Raw genomic sequence first — 25,700 nt, 5'->3', positions numbered from 1 at the left:
TCCCCCTTGCTACGCCTCTGCAATCGGGCCTCATCATAATGCCACGTATTACTATTATGACCCCATTTTACAGATGAAGTAACTGAGGCCCAGGGAGGTTAGGTGATCTGTCCAAAGTTGCACAGCTTGGCACAGTCACAGCGGGGTCCCATCTGCAGCAGCCTGCCCCCAGAACTCCACACACCCAGGGGATGGGGTACCCAGCTGATCAGTCACAGTGTGTGCAGGGGGGCGTGGCAGAACTGTGATGGGGCTGCTGCCTTTGCTGATGCCTCCCCCCCCCCCCCGTCTCTCCCCCTTCAAGTCTCCTGGGAGCTCAGGGGCTGCCAGGAAGGCCTGGCATGGGCCAGGAGGGGCCTTGCTGCCCTCACCTCCTCCCTCCCTCAATCTCCTTGCTGGGCACTTCTCTGCTCCCACAGCCTCCCTGCCTGCAGTTTCTGGGTCCTGCAGCCTCCCAACCCCTTTGCCTGGGGGAGTCTTCCTCAGAAACGCCTCTCAGCTTCCATTCTGCCTCCTCACTCTCGTGTACCATTTCCCCTGCTGGCAGCACTGACCGTGTCCTCTGGCTAACAGGTAGCTCGGGGGCCTGCACTTTCGCATCTCGTTCTCTCTCACCTGTGGCTTCTTCACATCTCTGGGCTTACTGTCTCCATACCAAGGGCAGGGGCTGAGCCCTTCCCCATCAGACTGGGGGCTCCCTGGAATTAGAGGCCGTGTCTCCCCCAGCAGACTGGAGGCCCTCCAAGGGCAGGGGCTGGGTCTCCCTAAATTAGGGTGCCCAGTGCAGAGGGCCACTGGCTGAGCACCTCTGTTCCCACTGTTCTCCTCTAAGGGCTGAGTCGGAGCCTTGCCAGGACATCAGGAGAGGAGAGTTCTAGGGCTCCTGGTCTGTGAGGAGAGTGGGGACGCTCTGGGTGACAGGTTGCAGGGGGAGCAGACCGAGGGCTCAGAGCTGAAGCATGGTCCATCTTCCTGCTTGAGACCCAGGTCAGACATGGGGGAGGGGAGGACCCAAGGCCTGAGAAAGTCAGCCTGTTTGCCTTCTGCTCACAAGGCTGAAGGGGTGAGAGGCCCTTGGAAAGAGTGACAGGGGGAGGTGACAGAGCAGCCCCTCAAAAGGGAACCAGGAGCTGGGAAGGTAGTCTGTGGCTGCAGTTGCTTGGGACCCTGCTTTTGGGTTCCCCCTAAGAGAAACAGGACCCAGAAATCAGAAACTCTGAGTTTCCATTCCTATAGGCCCCTGGACCCACAGCCAAGGTTGCCAGGGCTACCAGTGCCAATACCAGTTTCCGTCAAGTCAATTCTGATTCATAAAAACAACATGTGTGTCAGAGTAGAGCTGTGCTCCATAGAGTTTTCAATGGCTGATTTTTCAGAAGTAGATTGCCAGGCCTTTCTTCCAAGGCATCTCTGGGTGGACTCAAACCTCCAACATTTGGGTTAGCAGCACAGTGTGTTAACACTTGCTCCACCTAGGACCCTTCACCTGTGCTAGGCTCTAGTAACCCCTCCTCACTTTCCTGATGTCCACCCAAGGTGCTGGGCAGTGGTCCTCAGAGGAGACAGGAAGAGCCGCTGATCAAGTACCCCTGGCACTGGGCTTCCATGCATCATCTCACTCAGTGTAGAACAGGGCTCCGGGAAGGAACAATTATTCCCCTTTTACAGATTAGTAAACCTTCATGCAAGTGAGCCAGCACAGAGGTACCCAGCTAGCCAGGTTTGCTGGGCTCCAAAGAATATAACTTTGCTTCAACAGAAACTAGAGAACAGAGATGGGGAAAGAGGTGGCTATGAACCTGAGAGCTTAATGTGGGACCTCAGATCCCACCCAGCCAGCTCTGGGCTTCGGTTTCCCCATCTGTCCAGGGAGGACGGTATCATTTCAGATCCAGCTCGGATCATCCGTGACTTTACCATTCCAGCACTTCACTTCGTGTTCCCACTTAGCTGGCAAGGAGCCTGTTCATGGCTGTGCAAGAGATAAACAGGTAGGCAGAGGAAGACGCCAAGGAAGATCCTCCCCCCTCAAGTCAGCATACCTGGGGGAGCCCGTCTGCTCGGACCAGGAGTCTACACCCAGAGCACCACTCTGGGCCTAAAACCAAAACAACCAACCCAGTTGCCATCCAGTCAGCTCCGACTCATGGCGACCCCATGTGTTACAGAGTAGAACTGCTCCATAGGGTTTTCTTGGCTGTAATCTCTATGGAAGCAAATCACCAGGCCTTTCCTCTGTGGCATCACTGGGTGGGTCTGAATTGCCAAGCGTTAGATTAGTAGTAGAGAGCAAACCATTTGCTCCACCCAGGGGCCTTCTCTGGGCCTGGCAGCAGCTAATTCCAAATTGCTAAACCAGACAAACATAGCAAAGGCCACGAAAATACCACTTGGGGAGTCATGCCCAACTCTCAGGCCAGTACACAGAATGGGCCCTGGGTGTGACCAAGGCCGGGTAAGCAGTGCTGTTGGTCAGTGCCAGGCACAGGCCTGGCTGAGCGAGGAATGACCCCAGGCCCAGGCCCTCCTCCCTGGGGCGAGGGGCCAAGGCAGGACCCAGGCAGCCTCCATCTCCACGTGATGTAAAGCCTCCCACACAGTTGTGTCCATACTGCCCATACCCTCAGCACAGCCAGGGCTCCATGGGTACACATCCGAGAACAGGGACCCCAGCCCCTAAGGCAGCACTAGACACAACCCAGGACGAGGATCACAACCTCATGCAAGCAAGACCCTTCCCCTGGGAAAGCTCTGCCCTCACAGAGGCCCTGGGGCAGCGTATTGGGGCTGGGTGGCCCAGTGAGGTGGGGCAGTGGACAGAGCCCAGCAGGGCTCTTGGGCCCCATCTGTTTCCCAACAAAGTCAGTCTGGATCAGTCTAAGAGACACATCTAGGAGCCCAGAGCAGTGCCAGGTGGGCACAAGAAGGCTCAGCAAGCAGATGGCCCATGGCCCATGGCCCAGGAGCCAGGAAGAGGGCCAGTACCTGAGTCTGCAGGGTGGTGGCATCCAGGACGGTGACCCGGGGCCCACAGCTGGCCCACACTGTGTCCTCCAGGCTCAGCAGGGTGCGCACAGGCCCGGGCCCCACAGTGAGGCACACAGGAGGGCTCTCCAGGTCCCATGGGACTCCTCCTGGGGGAGATGAGGGAAGCAGTCAGGATCGGGGTAGGGGAGAGGGAGCGGCAGGCAGGGCAGGGGCCCAGGGCTCCCCATGCCCCAGGAACCACAGCCAGCAGGGTCCAAGCCCAGCAGCAGGGGGCCCAGCTGGCTCCACAACACCCTCTTGCCCCTCCCTATAGCCCCCTCCCTCCATCCAGGTGGATGGTGGCCACTCCTGTCTGCCTCAGCTCCCACCATTTATGTCCCACCCTCTCTGGGGACTCTACCCCATTCCTTCCCTGCTATCAACTGGCTAAGGACCTTGAGCAAATCTATCTCCTTCTCAAGGCCTCAGTTTTCCTATCTGTAAAAAGAAAGACATCTGAGGATGTCTCTGACACGGTAGCTTATCTAGATTGAATCTTGCCTTCTCACAGGTCTTCTCATCTATTTCAAGGGACTTCTGCTGACTCTGCTGAGATCGCTGATAACTTTCCTCCTCCAAAGACACCCCTGAGCCCAGGTGCAGAAGGAGGAAGCTTGGAGAGGCCACCATCCTGAAGATGGCCTGCCCCTCCCCACCACAGGGGGCTCGGCTCGCCTATGTGCCATTTCCCTGCCACTGAGCAGTGTTTACTGAAATGGATTTTTCTCAGAACTCACATCCAGGATCCCATCCTGCTGTTCCAGGGTGCCAGGTGGGAAAGGGGGATTGAGGAGGAAGCTAGGGCTGGGACTGGAGCAGCCTGGGTTGTGGCACTCCGTGGAGAGGTAGCAGCAGTGGCTGGGGCTTGGGAGGACAGAGCCAGCCACTGGCTTCTCAGTGCCCGTCACCCCTATGGTACCCGTGCTTCCCCATGGGTCTCTGAAAGGAGAGGAAAGAAGCCCTATCACAGACCCTCCTCCCCGAGCTAGCTGCTGGGGCTGGGTGTCTGGGGCAGCACGGTGGGGCACAGCTGTCCTGGGGCTGGAGGAGCCACCATGGAATATCATGGAAGCTGCTGTCTGGGTGTGGGGAGAGCCCACAGAGGATAGACCAGATTCCCACCGCCACCCCCACCCCAGGCCTGGTACCAGGTCTGCCTCTCTCCCTACCCTCTCCCACCTGTGAAACAGCTTCCCCTCCCACACTTCTACCCCTTAAAGTTGGCAGACTCCCAGCTCAGCTCAGAGTTGAGGAATAGGGACACCAAAAAAAAAAAAAAAATTGCCGGCTTGTTCCAGCCCATGAGCATGAGCAGGTAAAAAGCAGGGTGGGCCAGAATCCTAACTGTGGCTTCTCAACTTCTGTGTGAACTTGGGCACATGAGTTCACCTCTCTGAGTCTCAGTCTTCTCAACTGTAAAATGGGCTTGATAACCGTGCCTACACCTCACCAGATGTTGCAGAGAAAAATGAAATATACATAGAACATTTGGCATAGTGCTGGCACAGAGGGATGGGAGGTGACAGCTATTGCTACATAAGGTTATACATCCGCACAGCAGGCCCTCTTCTCATGGGCGCCTAACTCCCCACAAGCCCATGCGGTTGACACTATTATCACCCCTGTTTTACAACTGAGAAAACTGAGACACAGAGAGTTTAAACAGCGAGCCCAAATCACACAGCTACAAAGTACTCGGTGCTCATTAGCTCTTATTATTTGATATCGTTTACCACAACAGGCTGTGGAAGCAGGTGTTAAATCCACTTGACTAATGTGACAACAGACCCAGGGAGCGGAAAACTTGTGCAGACAGGCCAGGCAGGGACTCAAACTCAGCTCTGCCTGACAAGCCTCCTTCACCAACCCCAGCTACCCTCTCAGCCTCCAAAAGTCTCCAAAGGGTTCTGGAGTCGGGACTGGGGGGTCGAGAAGGGTGTCACCAGGAGGCGGCCAGGCCTCTGTGAAGGATGCTGACCCCCACCAGGACGCCAGAGCCAAGAAAAATCAAGGCTTTGAGCACCCCCCAGTGGCCAGAAGTGAGTAGTGCTTTGTGGCCAGAAGGTGGCGCTCCTGCCCTTATGGCTAAGGTGGGGGCTGTTACTCTTCCAGGGAAGAAGCAGTTAGAGGTGCTGGGGCCATGCCCCAAAAACTAGGAAATGAGGGTGTTGCCCCATGAGCTCAGCAGTGACGGCTGCCAGAGTCCTGGCACCCTCTATCTAGCCTGCCCCTTTCCAGAACAGAATACAGTTGTGGCTGCCCAGGCAGGACCTAGGATGCCCTGAGGATCACATGGACATTGACCGCTCCTCCTCTGTTTGCTGGGAGCCTCACAAAATCCTCTAAAAAGTCCTGACTCCAGGACGGAATAATGGACTGTGATAAAACTTATGGATACCAACACCATTCTATCAAACAGGACACCAGACAGGAGTCAGGGGTCCTGATTAGAGGGTCCATTGTGCCTGTGGAGGGACCTCAACCACAGGCTTGCCCTGGCTGAAACTCAGTTTCCCCATCTCACCATGAGGAGACACAACTTTGTCCCCTAAGTTCTTCCCAGCCCTCACATGCCATGACTCTAAGATTTTAAATGTAATCACTGTGGGCTCAGGGAGGGGCTAAAGCCTCCCCCGCCTACTGGGGGCACCATCCTTCTACCCCTCTTCTTGCCCAGTGGCTCTGGGAAGCAACCACATGTTCCAGAACATGCACACGCACTCTCACGCAAGCACCTGTCCCCTGCGTGACAGCCCATTCATCCCACCCAGCACCAGCTCTCAGCCAGACGAAGGGAGATGAAGGCCCTGTCTCCACAAAGGCACCTTCAGAAGCTCAAGCCCCTCCTCCCCCAGCCCCCAGGGGAGAGCCCCAGCTGGTCCTTCTCAGGGGCCAGATCCAGGAGAGCCAGAGGCAGGGCAGAGAGTGAAAGTCATCAAGCCCGAGAGGGTCCAGAGGACAGCCCCTGCCTGGTAAGTAACGACAATAACAGTAAGAGTAACAATGATGACAATGATCAAGGTACCAAGTATAAGCTCTGTTCTAAGCACCTGTGTGAATTACTACATCTATCCTCCACAACCACTCATTCCCATTTTGCAGGTGAGGACACTGAGGCTCAGAGAGGTGAAGCAACAGGCCCCAAGCTCTCACAGCTGGGACTTAGTCCCAGGAAGCCTGACACTGTAGCCCATCCCTTCAACCACTCCATCATCTGCCTCCTGGAAGGGGTGACCCCGGCCCACACCTCCAGTGTCCAACCAGAGACATCCCCACATCCCACCCAAGGCCTGGTGATGTTCCTGGGCTGCTCGAGGACAGGGGAGCTAGAAGAGGAGACCCCAGGTAGCTCTGTTCAAACTCGGGACTCGACCACTCACTGGGGCTGGGACTGTGACCGCCTCGCCCCTGTCTGGGTCCCCAGCACCTGGCTCAGTGCCTGGCACTTCATGGGCACTCAGTACATATTGGTGAAATGAACGAATGCAGGTGAGCAGAGGCCCCTGGGAGCAGCAGACTGATTGCCATGCCCACACTGCTCTTGGCCTGTTTCCCCATCTGTCAGCTGGAAGGTGGACTACAAGGCCCCTCTAGCTCTGAGAGTCCGTGAGGCCATGGGGCCTGGTGAACTTTGACTTCACAGGTCAGCTTTCAGCTGCGGTTCCACAGGTCCTCCAGGACAAAGGTAAGTCCCCAGGCTGACTTCTGCCTGTTTTACTTAATATTTCTGGTCCTACCCTTTTGCAATGAGTAGACCAAGAATGCCAATTTAGCCAGGTCTTGGCCTCAGCCAAACCCAGACAGGACGGTAAACCTGTCAATATAAACATTTACAAAGACCTCATCGAATACCCTCTCCAAGGAGTCCCTGGGTGGCACAAACAGTTAAGCACTTAACGACTATCCAAAAGGCTGGCAGTCTGAACCCACCCAGAGGCGCCTCAGAAGACAGGCCTGGTGATCTGCTTCCAAAAGGCCACAGCTTTGAAAACCCTATGGAGCAGTTCTACCCTGCATATACGGGGTCACCATGAGTCAGAATCCACTCAACAGCAGCTGACACTGCCACCACCAACACCCTCGCCAAGGCATTCTAGATTATTCAACAACTCTCCCACCACTAGAGGGCATCAGAGATGAGTCGTGATTGGCTCTGTGCCAGGCAGTTTCACGCCCCCCACCCCCCAGTAGCTCTGAGCTAGCCTCAGTTTGCGGGGATGGGGTTGGGGGTGTCTGAGGGATATCTGAGGCCTTGGTGAGTCTGGACGAAGACAAGGCTAAAGCCAGCCCTCCAGCTGGGTCCTGGGCCAGGTTACTGATCCCAGCCCCAAGCCACACCCAGGCCCCGTAAAGGCGGATGGGAGGAATCCCACACACCCCACACTGTGCACCACGTCCTGAGAGCCCCCCTTCCTATCCAGCTGCCTCTGGAAGACAGGGTGCCACGTGAGGCAAGGCTACCCAGGGGCCCAGAGGGTTAGCTGGACGAGGAGAGTACGACCACCAGGCTCACTTGCACAGCCCCTCCCAGCCAGGCTCGCCACCTCTACCCTGTCTGCCAGGACTCAGCCACTTGCAGACAACTATGCGTCCCAGTGCACTTGGACAAATCCAAGGCCCCACAGTCCAGCCGTCTGCTCCCACCTTGCTCTCTGCAGCTACTGTCCAGCACAGCAGCCTCCTCTTGGCTCCCCCACTCTCCTGCCTCCAGGCCTCCGCGCACTCTGTTCCCTGTGCTGAGACCACCATTCCCCTAACTCTTCACTTGCCTGGCCACTTCTTCAGGTCTCAGCTTAAAGACCCCACTCGTTGGAGAGGCCTTTGCCGGACACTGGACCCCTGGCCCAGGCAGGCGGGGCTCTCCTGTGACACCCTGCTCCTTCCCTGGGGCACTCTGAGCACGGTGTGTCATTTCATGCCTTCTTGCTTGTTTACGTGATGAATTCTGTCATCCCCTATAGAATATGAAATCCTTGAGTGAAGGGGCCTGTCCATTTTGCTCACCACTGTCTCCAAGGTGCATAGTTGTTGTTGTTAGGTGCCGTCGAGTTGGTTCTGACTCATAGCGACCCTATGCACAACAGAATGAAACACTGCCTGGTCCTGCGCCTTCCTTACAATCGTTGTTATGCTTGAGCTCATTGTTGCAGCCACTGTGTCAATCCACCTTGTTGAGGGTCTTCCTCTTTTCCGCTGACCCTGTACTCTGCCAAGCATGATGTCCTTCTCCAGGGACTGATCCCTCCTGACAACATGTCCAAAGTATGTAAGACTCAGTCTCGCCATCCTTGCTTCTAAGGAGCATTCTGGCTGTACTTCTTCTAAGACAGATTTCTTCGTTCTTTTGGCAGTCCGTGGTATATTCAGTATTCTTCACCAACACCACAATGCAAAGGCATCAGTCCTTCTTCGGTCTTCCTTATTCATTGTCCAGCTTTCACATGCATATGACGCAATTGAAAATACCATGGCTTGGGTCAGGCGCACCTTAGTCTTCAAGGTGACATCTTAGCTCTTCAACACTTTAAAGAGGTCCTTTGCAGCAGATTTGCCCAATGCAACGCGTCTTTTGATTTCTTGACTGATGCTTCCATGGCTGTTGATTGTGGATCCAAGTCAAATGAAATCCTTGACAACTTCAATCTTTTCTCTGTTTATCATGATGTTGCTCATCGGTCCAGCTGTGAGGATTTTTGTTTTCTTTATGTTGAGGTGCAATCCATATTGAAGGCTGTGGTCTTTGATCTTCATTAGTAAGTGCTTCAAGTCCTCTTCACTTTCAGCAAGCAAGGTTGTGTCATCTGCATAACGCAGGTTGTTAATGAGTCTTCCTCCAGTCCTGATGCCCCGTTCTTCTTCGTATAGTCCAGCTTCTCATATTATTTGCTCAGCATACAGATTGAATAGGTATGGTGAAAAAATACAACCCTGACGCACACCTTTCCTGACTTTAAACCAATCAGTATCCCCTTGTTCTGTCCGAACAACTGCCTCTTGATCTATGTAAAGGTTCCTCATGAGCACAATTAAGTGTTCTGCGATTCCCATTCTTCGCAATATTATCCAAAATTTGTTATGATCCACACAGTCGAATGCCTTTGCATAGTCAATAAAACACAGGTAAACATCCTTCTGCTATTCTCTGCTTTCAGCCAGGATCCATCTGACATCAGCAATGATATCCCTGGTTCCACGTCCTCTTCTGAAACCGGCCTGAATTTCTGGCAGTTCCCTGTTGATATACTGCTGCAGCCATTTTTGAATGATCTTCAGCAAAATTTCGCTTGTGTTTGATATTAATGATATTAGTCTATATTGCATAGTAGGTGCTCAGTAATATTTGGTGGACAAATATTTGCAAGGCAGGAAAACTGGGGGAGCGTCTCAGCCTTTCCTCCAGGCCACGTGGCCCCCAGCTCTGCTTGGAGAAGCCAAAGCTCCCTCACGTCTGCAGAGGGCCCTAGCCCCAGAGGTGGGACACTTGGGTGCAGGTCTCGGTTCACCCATGGGACTTTGAGCAGCCACCCCATCCGGAAAATGGGGGTGTGGGTCCCAGTGTTCGCTGGTGGCTCTTGTGGTTTTAATGAACTACTGGGTCCAACCCCGGGCTGAAAGGCAACAGTTAAACCCAAACCCCTCGTCTCCTTCTAACTCCAGGGGCCCAAACTGATGAGTTAGGAACTAAGAGGGAAGAGGCCAAGGGCGATCCAAACTGGGGGCCAGGAGGGCCTGGGGGGCAAGGCAGGACTCACAGGACTCAGCGGGAGGAGAGGGTGGGTGGTCCCTGCAGGCCACCGTCTCCATTTCCACTAAGCCTATGTTTACTTTCACACTCATACTCAGTCTGATGGTGAGAGGGCTTTTTTCCCCCTCCCTCTTCCCCCTTTAATTAAAAACTATAAATGCCTTATCAAAAGTAATTAAAAATACCAACACAGTGCCAAGTGGCAAAAAAAATAGCTCAGTACAAATATCTGTTTATAACCCTGCAACAGGCTGTGATGACACGGCAATTAAAGCCACGTCAGAGGGGCAAGGGAAGGAAAAACCCACAACCGCTGGCCACAGGCCTCTGATGCAGCGCCCTGCCCAGGCAGACTGGGGGCTGCCACCTTCCCGGCTCAGCCCTCATCACTGGACTGGGAGGCACAGAAGCCACTCCTCAAGGGGACAGGAGGCACGGCACGCCGTGTGGCTGTGGATAAGCCATGTTACCTCCCTCAGTCCCACCTCATCGCCTGAGAAGTGGAGGCAGCTCCCAAGGGCTATGGCGAGAATTCAAAAGATAATGCACACACATTAAGCACTTTACCCTGTTCAAGGAGCATCGCAGCTGAGACAGAGCGAGACTGGCCCTCTAGATGTCATAGTTCGTCATCAATAGCTCAATAAAACAGGAGAGATTGAAATGCCACCTGCACTGAGACTCACTGCATCCCAGGCCCTGTGCTTGGCTTTCACCATGTGTGGTGGGTACCACCATTATTCCCATTTTACAGATGAGGAGATTGAGGCACACAGAGGAGAAGCCACACACCAATGGACACAGCTGTTATCACTGGCAAAGCCTGAACTTGAAGCCAGGCCTCTCTGACACTGGAGTCCCTGCTCTTACCCACTGGAGTCTCCTGCCAATGAGCTGAGCTGCCTGAGTGGTAGTAAGCACCCCGTTCCTGTAGGAATTTGCATGCACGGGACCCGAGGGGAGCTCAGTGACCTCCAAATCCCCCCAGCCCCAAGATTCTCCAATCAGTTTCTGAGCCACCTCCCACAACCACTCTCAGTGCACAATCCGGCACACCGCCAGTGTCCAGCACTGCCCCCCTGTCCACACCCAGCCCCGTCCTCACCGCTGGTCCGAGGGTAGGCGGCGAGGGTCCCATCCTGTAGGCCCGCAAACAGATGGAAGGGGCTGTGCCGCAGACAGAGCACAGGCTGCAGGCCTGGGCTCCTGCAGGTCGCCAGGCACTGGGTCCCCGTGTCCACACTGCCGTACACCAGGACACTGCGGGGAGAGGCCAGAGGATGACTGCAACTCACTGAGGGCCCCCTGCTCACTGCCCACAAGCCCTCCTAGAAAGAGGGGGCTCCGAGGGCTCCCCCAGCTCAGCAAGGCCTCCTTGCTGTATGACTAGCCATCGCTCCACCTGTCAGGAGCTCAGGGTTCTCTGTGGTGGCCTCTGCAGGAGGGAGGAAGAACGTGTGGGGCTCCAGAGTCAGTACAGTATGGTATGTGAGAGAACTGCTTTCAGAGTCACAAAGACCCGAGTTCAGATCCAGACGCACCACCTTCCAGCTGACTGACCTCCGACTGCTGAGCCACAGTCCCGTCTGTAAAGTGGGGCAGCGGTGCCCACCTCACAGGGGTGTTGTGCAAATAAAATGAGACACTCATGATGGCACGTGGCATAGGGCCCAGTGTCCCAGCAAAAGCACTCACTGGAAACGAAGACTTGGACACGGATGTCCATGGCAGCACCATTCACAGCAGCCACGAGGTGGCAACAGCCCAAGTGCCCATCAACAGAGGAACGGATAAACAAAACGTGGAATATCAGTTGCTATAAAAAGGAATGAAGTCCTGACACGTGCTACAACGTGGGTGAACTCTGAAAACATTCTGCTGAGTGACGGAAGCCAGACACATATCATAGGATTTCATTTACATGAAATGTCTGAAAGAGACAAATGTATGGAGACAGAAAGGTAGATGAGTGGTTTCCAGGGGCCAGGGCAGGGGCGGGGGAGTGACTGCTAACGGGCACAGGCTTTCTCATCAGGGTGACGCAAATGTTCTGGACTTAGATGGTGGAGCTGGTTACACAACACTGTGAATGCATTGGAAACCACTGAATTGCACGTGTTAAAATGGCTAGGATGGTAAGTTTTACTAGGAATTTTATCTCAATTAAAAAAAAAAGGAAGTGTTTGCTGGGCCCCTCCCAAGTAGAGGCCTTGCCGGTCAGCTGCAGACCCAGCCCAGGCTTCATAGAGCTTTGGCGGCTGCAAGTTGGTTCTAAACCATTAGCTTTCTGCTCTGACTTCAGTTGTGTGGAAAATGGGGGAAACCTGTCACTTCTCTGTGGGCCCACTTCAAGGCTCACAGCCCCGGAGCAGCGAGCAGCATGGGGGTGCTCAGGAAACACGTCCCCCACCCCTTTTCTCCCCTTTCTAGGACAGCTGTGAAAAGCATGGAGACGCAGCTAGGAGAGCCACACATCTGCAGAGAATGTCCCACTCCAAGGTCTTCATTAATCATGGTCTTCACCGTCCCAATTAGCTGGGATGAATAGCCATGTTCCACTTACACTAGTGGACGGCTATTGATCCCGGGCAGGCTCCAGCCCGGGTCAGGGGCCTCCTCACTGCTGACTCACCAGCTCCAGGCTTGTTTTATAGGGGGAAGGCCCTCCCATCTGCCAGCAGTGATTTCACCTCGTGGGGATGCCCCGGGCCCCTCCCCCACCCAGAAAGAGGAACTGAGGCCTCAAAGGGGGAACGCTGCCAATGACGGCTGCATGAACTGTTTTGCTGCACCAAGTTCAGTGGGCTATCACAGATGAGAAACTCAGGCTCACAGGGATTAAATATGTGTCTGAGCACCTGAGCAAGGAAGGGCAGAGATGAGATTCAAACCCAAGTCTAGCTGACACCGAGGCCAGCACCTCCCCTCTGTATATGCAGCTAGGGAGGGAGCCACAGTCTGCTCAAAGCAGCCCCTTGAGGGTCTCGGCTAAACCAGAAGCAATTCCTGACACTATGGGTCTCACTCTGGGTACCTCCAGGCCCCACCTTCTGTGACACCAACCAGAGGCAGAGAATGTTGGTGGGAGACAAGCAGATGGGGAAGCTAGAGGGACACTCCCACCCCACCTAGCCCTGTCCTGGACATAGCCATCCACATCCCCTCCTCCACACCCCTCACCTGCCATCCTGGAGCCCAAGGCAGATGGTTGGGTGCACTGCGGCCGAGGGGTCAGCAGCTGTCTGGCTCTCATCTCCGCTCTCACCCTCCTCCTCTGGCTCCGGAATGTACTCCATGCAGAGCACAGGGGCCGCCAGGGGGAAGGACTTGACGGTGCGGGGTGAGGGCCGGTTCAAGGAGAAGATGTCCACCTGGCCCCCTGCGCCCTCCTGCCCGCCGCCAACCTGGGAGCAGAGGCCCAGAGAGGCTGTCAGACAGGAACACAGGGGAGTGAAGGTGGGGCTCACCCCTGCCTTCCCAGTGACCCCACCCCAAACTTCTACCTGCCACTAGGGTTAGATATGAGGGTATGGCCCTTCTTCCCACACAAATGCTGCCGTCACTGAAGGCCACTCGTCTGCAGCTACCATGGCAACACATTAGCTCAGGACCCACAGAAAATCAGGGAGGGAGCTAAGGTAGACCAGATACCCAGTCAGCTTTCTATTTCCTTGTCTTCAGGGTATAATTCAACCAATAAATAGTGAACATCTACTCTGCCCCTTAAAAATATCCTGGTCTATAAACCAAAAGCAAAGAAGTTTCCTGAATAAACTGAATGAGCAGGGGCAGGGGTTTGGGGACTTTGGCTTCAGGGGACATCTAAGTCAATTGGTAAAATAAAATCTATTAACAAAACATTCTGCATCCCACTTTGAAGTGTGGCATCTGGGGTCTTAAACGCTAGCAAGCGGCCATCTAAGATGCATCAATGAGTCTCAACCCACCTGGATCAAAGGAGAATGAAGAACACCAAGCTCACAAGGTAATTATGAGCCCAAGAGACAGAAAGGGCCACATGAACCAGAGACTACATCATCCTGAGACCAGAAGAACTAGATGGTGCCCGGCCACAACCGATGACTGCCCTGACAGGGAGTACAACAGAGAACCCCTGAAGGAGCAGGAGAACAGTGGGATGCAGACCCCAAATTCTCATAAAAATACTAGACTTAATGATCTGACTGAGACTAGAAGGACCCCAGTGGTCAGGGTCCCCAGACCTTCTGTTGGCCCAGGACAGGAAACATTCCTGAAGCCAACTTGTCAGACATGGATTAGACTGGACTGGACAATGGGTTGGAGAGGGATGCTGATGAGGAGTGAGCTACTTGCACCACGTGGACACTTGAGACTATGTTGGCATCTCTTGTCTGGAGGAGAGATGGGAGGGTAGAGGGGGTTAGAAACTGGCAAAATGGTCACAAAAGGAGAGACTGGAAGGAGGGAGTGGGCTGACTCATTAAAAAAAATAGGGGGAGATAAATGGGAGTATGTAGTAAGGTGTTTGTAAGTTTTATATGTGAGACACTGACTGGGTTTGTAAACTTTCACTTAAAGCACAATAAAAATTATTAAAAAAAAAAAAAGTGTCCTGTCTTGATCACCGTCTTACCTGTGTGTCTAGCACATAGTAGTCACTCAACACATATTTGTCGAATAGCTGGATGAATGGATGGACAGAAAGATGGCTGGACAGAAGGAAGGAAGGAAGAAAAAGGAAAGGAAGGGTGGATGGGTGGATGAAGGATGAAAGGATATGTGAATGGATGATGAGTGGATGATAGGAAAGAAGGAAGGAAGGAAGGGAGGGAGAAAGGGAGGGAGGGAGGAGGAAGGGAGGGAAGGAGGTAGAAAGGAAGGAAGACCGGAAAAGCAAAAAATGAGGGAAAGACAGATGATAGATGGATGAGTGGATGGATAGATGAGTAAATGGATGGGTGGATGAATGGTTGGCTGGTTGGTTGATGCGAGATATTGTGGAAACAGTGAGAAACAAATCACCATCAAAAGGGACATTTGGGCTGAACACTGAAGTTCTGCTGTCCAAGTGCCTGGAGACAAATTAGCAGGGGGAGTTGAAGGATGGCCAGAGGGGTGGTGAGGCTGGAACCTCTGGGAGTCAATATCTGAAGGATACAATCTGCATCAAGGTGGGCATGGCAGGGGCACCTATCTGAATTAAGAGAGGCTTTGCCAGGAACCCAAGGAACAAAAAGGTGGACTAGAATCTCTACAAGAGATCAGCGATAGCAAGCCCTGCTTCCTTGCCCCCGGGGTGAAGACCCTGCCACCCAGGCACTCTCCACAGCTCCCAGTCATGTCCTTCATGGCACTGAGGTCACTTTTTTGTTCCCTGGTTGCTATTTGTTCCTCCCTCCTCACCTGACAGTGAGGTTGAATCTCCCAACTCTGAGCACAGTGCCCGGCACCCGAGGTCCCAGGTGGATGAAGGTGCATGACGGGAGCAGGGTGGAGGTGGGGTCAGCAGGCAGGTGGCCTTCCCCAGCTTCCCTCCTGGGTGCCACCCTCCCTGCTCCTGCCCTCAGGGCCAGAATTCCTGGCTGGGCACAGAGGTTACTCACCCAGAGGTAGCCCTGTGGAAGGGAGGTGCTGACCGCTGAGAAGCCCAGCAGGGGAGAGTTGACAGGACTATGGACCAGGGCCCCCAGCTGCAGAGACAGAGACAGTACACTTGAGGTTAAATGCTGAAGTGCCCAAGATGCCAACCTTTGTCTGACATCCCAGCACAGGTTCCCATCCACCTGTAGCCCAACAACCTGCGGGGCTGTTAAACCTGTAGATTCCTGGACCTCATTCAGGGTCCCGATGAGAATCTGCGGGGGAGGGGGGAGGCTGGGAAATTGACGTGTTTCACCAGGTCTCCAGGCTATTCCTACACACTCACATTTGACTGTTGCTCTCCTAGAAACTTCTGGCTAGAAGGGGCCTGAATGGTTCTCTGCGCCAGTCCAGGGTTTTTCACCTGGGCAACTTCCAGATAAGAGGTGCTAAACACCACCAATGCCTCCCAGCTTTACAGATGGGGATGATGAGGCCCACAGGGACACGTGGCACCCTAGGCCACAGGGACGATGAGTGGCAGCGGCCTGGAGCCCAGCACCCCCACCTTTGCCTTCCTGCATTCCCCCAAATGGGCAGAGAGGAGGACGGACAGGAATGCTAAAGGTCTCAATTCCCCAACCTCAACCACAGAAGTTCTCTGCAGATGAGCCTGTCAAGACCAGAGGGGTGGGTGACTTGTGTGGGCTACCCATCAAGGCCAGGGGACTCTGTTTGTAACTGATCAGTTGAAGATGCAGTCCCCCTGTCACTGAGAGCCACTGGCTACCTGCACTCCCCCTGCCTCTGCTGCCCCAGCACCAGGCTGGGTTGCCTCCCTGAAGCCTGTTTCCTGAGCTAGTCCTGGCCAGTCTGCCTCTGGCCAGGACAGCAATGCAATGAGATGGCGTGGCCCTTTCCTGGGACTTGCTGGAAGCCCTGGTCAGACCAAAATGGAAGGAGGCAGAATGGGGACAGCTCGAGGGTGCCCCATGGGAGAAACACAGATGAGGTGGGACTCTCTGCCAGGCAGATGCTGCTCTCCAATGGTACCGAAGGCCAGGCCACGTGGGCCCTAGCCCAATGGAATATTCTAACAAAATTTCTAATGTCCACAGGGGAGGGGGCCAAAGAGGTCACCTCATCTATCCCCCTCATTTAGAAATTGACAAACTTAAAGCTCAGAGAGGGAGTGTGAATGGCTCAAGGTCACACAGCAAGTCAGTGGCAGAGTCAGGGCTAGAAGTCAGGGTTTTGACTCTGAACCCCGTGCTCTTTCTGCTGCTGCTTGAACTCTACCCAGAAGCCAGGCTGCCACGCTAGAGGCCTCTGCAGTCTTGGGTCCCACGTCTGCTGGCTGGGAACACAGATCCAGACATCCAGGGGCCGGAGGCCTCCCTGAACCTGACCTCCTGGGCACCCTCAGGTCCCTGCTCTCATCCTGTCTTGCTCCTTGGTGGCCACATCCAGTTGAGGGTGCTCAGCTGGGCTGCTGCTCCTCTCCTTGCTCACAGGCGGGGGAAGGGGACAATCAGACCCCTGTTCAGACATTTCCATGGCAACTCCAGTGGGCACTGATGGCAGCTGGAGTCAAAAGAGCCCAGGCCCAGGACAACAAAAACTCAAACAGCTCCTTCAATGAGCAAGGGCTGGACCTAGAAGTCCCACTCATGCCCGGAAGCTGACACCCCAGAAACAAGACACTCCCTGAGCAGAGGAGGGTGGAATGAGGTTGTAAAGAAGAAGGCTTCAGATGCCACCCACCTGGGCTCCAACCCAGCTCACTGGCAACCAGCTGGTGGTACCAAGCAAATGGGCTCCCCATCTATAAAACAGGGACTCTGACAGTCCTTGTCAGGATGGCCATGGGGACTGGAGGGAGTAGACATACAGCACGTGGCACAGGGCTGGGCACCTGCAGCAGATAACACCCTCTAAGGGCTCCCTGTGGGCTCTTCCAGCACTTCATGGGCATTAACTCATTTAATCGTCACAACAACCCAACCAGGGAGGGACTATTACAGACGAGTGGCTGCCGCACCAAGCTGGGAGATTACAAACCTGGCAAACAGCAGCTGTGGCTGGAGGAGGTCGCTGAAGGTCAGGATGGGGGCCATCTCAGCAGATCTGGGCTGCCACCCCTGGGTCCCACAAGGCACTTGCATTTCAAAGCACTTCAAGGGGGCAGCTCCCCCAACCCACTTCTCCAAGCACCTGTCCCCAGGTGGGTCTCTAAGCTGGGTTTGTGCTGACCAGTTCCCATGCCTTCTCGCTGCCCCTCTAGGGTCAGGCCACCACCTTGGATGGAGCTGGAGGCCAGTGAAGAACCTTCCAACACCTCAGAATCAGGCCTTCGAACCCCTCCCAAACAGACCCCAGCAGCCTCTCCTTCCTGGGGACAGCATGTCCTCGACACCTGCTTCCATTTATTGAACTCTGGGCTCCAAAGTTAATGGGCTTGGCTGCTAACCGAAAGGTTGAAGGTTTGAGTCCACCCAGAGGCACTTCAGGAGAAAGGCCTTGCGATCTACTTCTGAAAATCAGCCACTGGAAAATCCAGTCCTACTCTGTCATACACGGGGCTGCCATGAGGCAGAGTCAACTGGAGGGCAACCGGTTTGGTTTTTTGTGGTTTGGGTATGCTCCAAGCAACAGACTAAACATTTGACATGAATCCTATCATTTAACCCTCATTTAACCCCGTGAGGGGGGCATCATAGCTACCCCATCTTATACAATGAAGACATAGTGGAGACACTGAGAGCAGACGTAGTCCTCCGAACATCACACGGCTGGGTCATGGCAGAGCCGGGACTCAAACCCCAGCCAGTGACTCAGCTTCGATGCTCTCCCCACGAGTCACGAGGCCTCACGTGGCCCAGCGTGGGCAGGGCCAGGCACAAGGCCAGCCACTGACAGCACTGAGAAGAGAAACGTTCCTGGCGTCTTGCTCTCATTGAGGAATGAGCCCAACACACACACTCATCCAGCCTGAACAGGAACCCTGACCACACTGGGAAAGGTGCTGTACCAGCCAGCACCTCACCCAGCCCCAAGCCTTCCCCGGACAGCCAGAATCCGCCCTGGCTCTCATTAAGCCAGCATGGAGCCCAGGGTCGTCTGTTCCTGGGCACTGCCTGGGACAAGGGGTAGGCCGGGGAGAGGCTGAGGAGGCCAGCATGCTCCCATCTGTTCCTCGCAGTAATTGGACAAGGCCCTGGCACTCCAGGGCCCTAACTCATTTGCTGCCAGAGTGGAGCTGATGGGTACATCTGTCTGGGGTAGGAAGCAGGCACCGGCGGAGACGGACAGTGTCTTGGGGCCTAGCAAATGGAGAAGCGCAGGCTCTGGAGCATCTCTCAGGGCTTCCGCAGGCCCATTACCACGGAGATTCACTCTCAGTCAGCACGGGGCCTCCTCGGGAGACAGTAAGCAGGGCCCAGTGGGGCTGATGCTTCCAGACTACCTGTCTCTGGCCCAGAGAACTCCAAATGAGGAGATTTTGGGGCCCCTGTCCCCCGGGATGCAAGCCAGCAGATGGCTCCCCACCGGGTGGTGGTTTCTTTTTGGAAACCTCGGGGGTAGCGCCTGTCTGTGACTTCAACACCCAGGTCTGGCCTGTCAGGGCTCGGCCTGCATCCTGTATCCCCAGGAGGCCCATGGCCCTGGAGGCAGGATAATCCACTCCCCACTGCAGAAGTCACTCCGGGGTCAGCCTTTTCCACGGGAGACACTAAGGCCAGGCAAGCTACAGGCAAAAGTGCCCCAATCAGTGCCTACTCCAAGGGCTCTGGCCTCCTCCTCAAAGCCCATAGGTAACCCACGCCCAATGCCCAATGCTGGGGTGGTGCTCACAAACTCAATAGGCCTCCCCGCTAACCAATAAAGTACTGACTCCCTACAAAGGCCGGGCTCTCTGAGCCTTACAGAAATGAGCAGGGTCTGGGCTGCCCCCATGAGATGTCTGGTGGGGGGCCCATGATGTGGGCACATACCAGCCAAGCCCCAGGAGAGGAAGAAGCAGGCAGCAGCAGGAGTGGCAGACACTCTCCTCCACAGTGACCTTGGTCAATTACGTTACTGCTCCAGTTCCAGCCTCGTTCCGCTCAACCAGGAGCTACGGCCCCGGCCCGTCTTAGAGAGTTAACAGCGTAAAGCAGCTAGAATGGGGCCTGGCATGCAGATGCCTCATAGAAGGGTTTGCTACCATGCTGTCATGATGAAATAATTTAAAATAACATTGCTGTTCTTACTACTACTGTTGTTACAATGGCAACCGTTTACTGAGCACCAGCCATGAGTTAGGACCAGCGCTAAAGAACTTGACATGGTTTCCCTCGCTGAATCCCTGAGTCAGCCTGTGGCTTGGGTAACGCTCCAACCCAAGCGGACACCATTTTCCCGGCACTCAGGCCAAATCCATGGAAACATCCTTCCGCTCCTTTGCCCCCAGCCCTCAACCGATCTATCCCCAGTTCAGCCCGCCCTCTCCCAATACACATCCCGAATGTGTCCCCAGCCCTACCCCAGCCCCACGCCATCCACCACGGTCTCTGCCAGGGCCAGGACTCTGGTAAGGCTAGTGGGGCACTCACCTTGGCCACAAAATTTGAGGGGGTGCCAAAAAACTCAGGAATCAAGAAAACAGTATTTTAATACATTTAAAAAAATCAAAATTAATGCAAAAAATCCTTGATGAGCAATTATTAAGATTTTCCATAAAGACAGGACCCACCCTGCACTTGTACGATGCTGCCTCACTTGCTTCACCCTAAAGCCGGCCCTTTATTTCCCCAAAAAAAGCAGCTGAGCTGCAGGCCTTAGTTCGTAGATTTGATTTTTTTTTTTTAATATCACATCGAAATATTATTTATTGATGGCATTAACATGAAGAATGTAATCAATGCTACTGAATTGTACGTGTAGCCATACGTACATACGTTTTCTTATGTATATTTTCACCACACAGTTTTTTTTTTTAAACACAATTCAACTTGATTATTGAAGTTTTTGGTACCTCCTTAAATTCTGCCTGACTCACCTCACCCCAGTCCTGCCCTTGGCCCCCACCCACACCAACTCCCACCACGTCTCACAGGACCCCGGCACTAAGCTCTGAACGTGCATCTCGGAATCCATGCTTGCCCTCCTCCTGCCCATGGTTCACCTTTACACGGCAGGCAGCCAGAATGCTCAAATGACCCCCAGATCATGCCAGTGCCAGGCATGACGCCATTCACAGCTTTTCGTTGCTCTGAGAATGAAATCCAAACCTGACCCAGCCTGCGAGGCCAGCGTGGTCCAGCTCAGCTGCCAGCTGGCCTCATCACCTCCTGCCCCCTGGGCTCACAGAGCCACAGCCACGCTGGCTCGCTTGCTGGCCCTCGAGCAGCCATCCAGCTCTCCCAATCGCAGGCGTTAGTTTGTCTACTGAGAACATCCTTCCCTCAAACCCTCACAGGGCTACCTCCTTCTTGCCAACCAGGTCTGAGTTTAAATGCCACCTCTTCTGCGAGGCCTTTCCTGAGCCCCCTGACTGTGTGCCCCCCATCTATGTATCTATTATATCACTCGTTTATCTTCTTTATCACATGTATCACTCTCTTCTATTTCCTTTTGTTGTTTTATTGCCTGTCTCTCTCCACTAGATTGAAAGCTACATGAAGGCAGGACCCTGTCTGTCTTGGTGCCACTATATTCCCAGTGTCTGGCACAGGGCCAGGCATGCAGTAGATGCTCAAATCAATGAATAAGCTCAGGTCTCAAAGATATGCTCTTCCAGCTGTTTAATATGTTCTTCCAGCTGCTTAGGGCCCCAACCCAATCACCATGTCTCTTAGGGGCTTATTTGTCTGGTCTACCACGCATCTGTCAGTTTGTCACACTGTGATAGCTTGCATGTTGCTGTGGTACTGGAAGCTATGCCACCAGTATTTCAAATATCAGCAGGGTCACCCACAGTGGACAGGTTTCAGCAGAACTTTCAGACTAAGACAGACTAGGAAGAAAGGCCTGGAGACCTACTTCTGAAAATTAGCTAGTGAAAACCCTCGAGAGCATGGATTTTAACTCACTTACTTAGGACACGTAATCAGAAGAGACCAGAAGCTACAGGGGATGTCACGTTTGGTGAAGTAGAGGGCTAACAAAGGTGAGGGAAGTCCTCAGTGAGAAAATTAGCACAGTGGCCACAATGGACTCAAGCATGCCAATGACAGTGAGGATGGCACAGGACCGGGCAGCATGTTATTCTATTGTACAAGGGGTCACCACGAGTCCCAGTCGACTCAACAGCAGCTAACAGCAACAACAGGCCCCAAGCCGGCTCTCCTCTCCCCAGAGCTGAGTGAGCTCATCTGCTTGGACAGAGGGGAGGAGGAGGACCAGCAGCTGCCCCAGAGGTGAAATGGATATAAAAACATCTGCTCAGAGAGTTCTTATAAACATTAAAACAAGAGAATGTTGGCAGACCGCTAGGGAAGCACAGCAGGTGCTTAAAAACAGGAGGTGTGGAGACTGGGGAGCATCCCGTGATGAGGGGGCCCCCCTGCACTGAAGCCGGCTCCTGCCAGGCAGCACCATAAACGATCCAGCCCCACATGGCCTGGCCCAGCCACTCTGGCATATTCTGGCATCTTCTGAGCTGGATTTATACTATCAGCTGATGAGATCATTGCTATTTATTATCTCAAAAAGGGGAATTTTCCACTGACCTGACCCACACCGGGGGTTTACCCCTACTTCTTGCTGGGAAAGTGGGCTCCTGGAGCAACAGTAATGCTCATCGACCCCATCAATAAGGAGTCACGAAGCTGGGACTTGGACCCGGTGCTCTCCCACAGTGGGTACTACCTGGATGCTCAGGCTCTTCTAGGCGAGAGGAGATCCACTCCACTCACCTGCAGGCTGAGGGCCCGGGAGCAGAAGGCGGGAACACAGCAGGCCAGGATGGGGCACCAGAACGGGGCTTTGCTCTTCTTGTCCTCATCAGGACACAGCCAGCCGGGCTGGTTCTCCTCCCCTGCGGCAAGAGGAAGGAGGGGTTGAGGCTGGTCAGAGTCTGAGCACGGCCAGTCAGGCAGCATCCCTCCATGCCCAGGGAACCACCACAGGCCCCAAGACTCAGCCTGCACAGTGGCCAGGACTGGCCTAGCCAGTCGTTCCCACCCCCACTCCTGCTGTCTGAAACAAAACCCAGTCTCATTCCAGACTTGGCATGGGGCTCCAGGCAGGGAGTCAGGAAACCAAGGGTTCAAGGCCCAGTCTGACTGCCTTCTACCTGAGCAATGTCCTGCAAATCACCTCAACTCTTCGAGCCTCAATTTGCTTGCCTATAAAATTAAAAAAAACAGCCAACCAACCCACTGTCATCAAGTCGGTTCCAATTCATGATGACATACGTGTCAGAGTAGAACTGTGCTCTATGTGATTTTCAATGCCTATGATTTTTCGGAAGCAGATTCTCAGGCCATTCTTCTGTGGCACCGCTGGGTGGTTTCAAACCTCCAACCTTTCTGTTAGTGGTCAAGTGCAAACCACTCGCCCTACCCAGGTAAAAATGCCTTCCTTCTGCAGTTGTTGCAAGGATCAAATGAAATAACAGATGTGAAAGGGTTTCAAAAAACATTAAAATGCTGAGCACATATAAGTTGGTGGTGCTTTTATATTCGATTGTGATAACAATGGCAATGAAGAAAAAGCTCTCTCCTGATCCCCTTGCAGCTACCCTGAAATCTAGGCAGTCATCTGACTCCAAGTTTCCCCAAGTCCCAAGGGACAGTTAAACACACAAATCAAAAGCACCTGGCTAAAAGTACTGGACTAATTCAGCACAACTAGAGGGTGCCCGGCTACCACCACCGACTGCTCTGAGAGGGATCACAATAGAGGGTCCCGGACAGAGCGGGAGAAAAATGTAGAACAAAATTCTAACTCACAAAAAAAAAAGACCAGACTTACTGGCCTGACAGAGACTGGAGAAAACCCAGGAGTAAGGCCCCCAGACACCCTTTTAACTCAGTACGAAAGTCACTCCTGAGGTTCACCCTTCAGCCAAAGATCAGACAGGCCCATAAAACAAAACGAGACTAAAGGGGCACACCAGCCCAGGGGCAAGGATGAGAAGGCAGGAGGGGACAGGAAAGCTGGTAACAGGGAACCCAAGTTTGAGAAGGGGAGAGTGTTGGACATGTCGTGGGTGGCAAACAATGTCACAAAACAGTATGTGTACTGTCTAATGAGAAACTAATTTGTTCTGTAAAGCTTTATCTAAAGTACAATAAAATAAAGTATAAAAAAAAAAAAGTACTGTACTAGGCGACATCCATGGCTAGGTGGCAGGGCACAGGTTTGGACTCAGGTCTGTCTGACTCCCAGGGCTCTAACCTTTGCACTAAACTAGGCCGTCTTCCAGCGTGCTGCCCCTCACTGCTGTTGCTCTGTCACGAAAGCCCGTGGGCATGGTCATGGTGACCCTGCAGGACAATGAGGCGGTAGCTCCGCCTGCAGAGCCAGGGCTGCTGGACAGGGCAGGGTGCACCGAGTGAGAGGGGCCACTACTGCAATGCCATCAAGCTGTGGGTGCCTAGAGCTCTGAAGATGGGAGGAGAGGTCATGGACAGAACCGCAGTGACGTCAGCCTTCCCAGCCCCCCATGCAGTTCCTCAGTGACAAAGAGGAAGCGGGAACCCAGGCACACATGGCCCTGCCTGAGGAAGGGTCACCTCGGTCCACGGAGTGCCCACCAGCCACTTGGGGACTCCTGATAGCTCTTCCTGTTAACTACCGCTCCCTGCAGTCAGTGCTCCCTACAGCAGCCAGAACCATCCTGGTAAAACTTACATTGGGGCACACACGCGTCAAAGCTTAATATTGGTTACCGGGGCAGCGGGGAGGGATAAAGGACAAGCTTTGTTTAGGAAGCACTGAGTTTCTGTTTATGGTGATGGGAAATTGGCAACAGGTATTGGTGACCTTTATACAACATAGCTGATGTAATTGGTGCACACATGAAATATGTTGAACTTGCAAATGTTGCGTTATACATATTTTCAGAACACTAAGAAAAAAAATGTCCGAACTATTTTTGAAGTCCCGCAAGGGCCCTCCTCCCCTCCCCAGCCTCACCCCTTGGTCACCAGGTGCCACCACACCAGACTTTTCTCAGCAGCTTAAACAGGACGAGCCCTGGGCTGTTCCTTCTGCCTGGAATGCTGTTTCCTTAACTCTCTCGAGGGCTGGCCCTTCTCCTCTCGGCAAAGGCTCAATGTCCACCTTCCCTGAGCACCGTCCGGTCACTCTCTCAGCCCCCAGTTGGTGTCGCAGCCCTTACACAGCTCTTTCACTGGGTTGTCTCTTCATCCCTTTGTGTGCACACACACTCCCTGCCACCCTGGTGATCCAAGAAGGAACCTTCCACACTATGTCCTTCCCTCACCATGCCCCCCCCAACATGGGGCTGGACACACAACAGGCCATCAGTCCACTTCTGTGGCATGAATCATGTCTCTTTCCTGGGAACCTTATTCTCTGGATTTGTCAAATGGGTACATTCGTCTCTGGCTTCTTTCATCAAAGAGAAATTGCCAGGTCAAACCATAAACGTGCCATGCACAGAGGAGGGCTGGGCGAAGGGCCACCACGGAAGCAGCTCCCAAGCCCCGCACATGGCAAGCACTCAGTAACTGCCATCGCCACCAGTGAATGATGGCATCTGAGTGTCCGTCACAGAAAGGAACGATGAGATGAAGTGGCAGGTGTGGTGCTCTCTGAAAAGTGAAAGGCATTCACAAATGTCAGACATTATTATGGTGACAAGCTACTTCACTGTGGCGGCTCCCACAACTGCCCCCACATCACTTTTCAAACTCACTCCAGCGGGTGGGGGGTGATGAGGGATGGGGGAAGGAGCGGGCTGAGTCCTGAACTCACAACCTACACACACCTGCCCAGAGGTGTCCTCCGGGTCAGGCACTCCACCCCACTGGGCCCTGGAGGCCAGACGGAGAGTCACACAAGACCTGGGCCCTGCCATCAAGGAGGCAAAGCTGATGTGGGGAAGGCCATCAGGGAAAGGTCAACCACAGCACCACACAGGCATCACTGTAACAGACGGCTGTATACAATCAACAAGTTTACACAGCTCTGTCCCACACACCGTCTCATTTCATCCTCACAGGCACCACCAGTCCCACTTGCCATCGAGTCGACTCCAACTCAAGGCGCCTCCATGCGTGTCAGAGTAGAACTGCACTCCGTGGGGTCTTCAATGGCTAGCTTCTTGGAAGCAGAAAGCCAGGCCTTTCTTCCACGGTGCCTCTGGGTGAACTCAAACCTCTAACCTTTCGGTTAGCAGCCAAACGTGTTA

General features: G+C 53.9%; 1 protein-coding gene across 12 annotated transcripts in view; it reads right to left on the bottom strand.

The window, feature by feature from the left end:
* The window catches only part of ARHGEF10L (Rho guanine nucleotide exchange factor 10 like), a 201,466-nt gene that overhangs the window by 34,017 nt on the left and 141,749 nt on the right, over positions 1–25,700 (bottom strand). For all 12 annotated transcript variants that reach the window (XM_049878084.1, XM_049878075.1, XM_049878074.1 and 9 more), the window contains 5 exons: positions 22,234–22,355; positions 15,358–15,444; positions 12,953–13,176; positions 10,878–11,032; positions 2,986–3,134 (listed from right to left, as the gene is read on the bottom strand). In XM_049878084.1, the coding sequence (XP_049734041.1) occupies positions 2,986–3,134; positions 10,878–11,032; positions 12,953–13,176; positions 15,358–15,444; positions 22,234–22,355 (737 nt within the window). The remainder of the gene's footprint in view (positions 1–2,985; positions 3,135–10,877; positions 11,033–12,952; positions 13,177–15,357; positions 15,445–22,233; positions 22,356–25,700) is intronic.

The sequence above is a fragment of the Elephas maximus genome, chromosome 3 (genome assembly GCF_024166365.1).
Source record: "Elephas maximus indicus isolate mEleMax1 chromosome 3, mEleMax1 primary haplotype, whole genome shotgun sequence".
Lineage (NCBI taxonomy): Eukaryota > Metazoa > Chordata > Mammalia > Proboscidea > Elephantidae > Elephas > Elephas maximus.
Note: the sequence above shows the minus strand (reverse complement) of the source record. Positions and strands in the feature narration are given on the sequence as shown.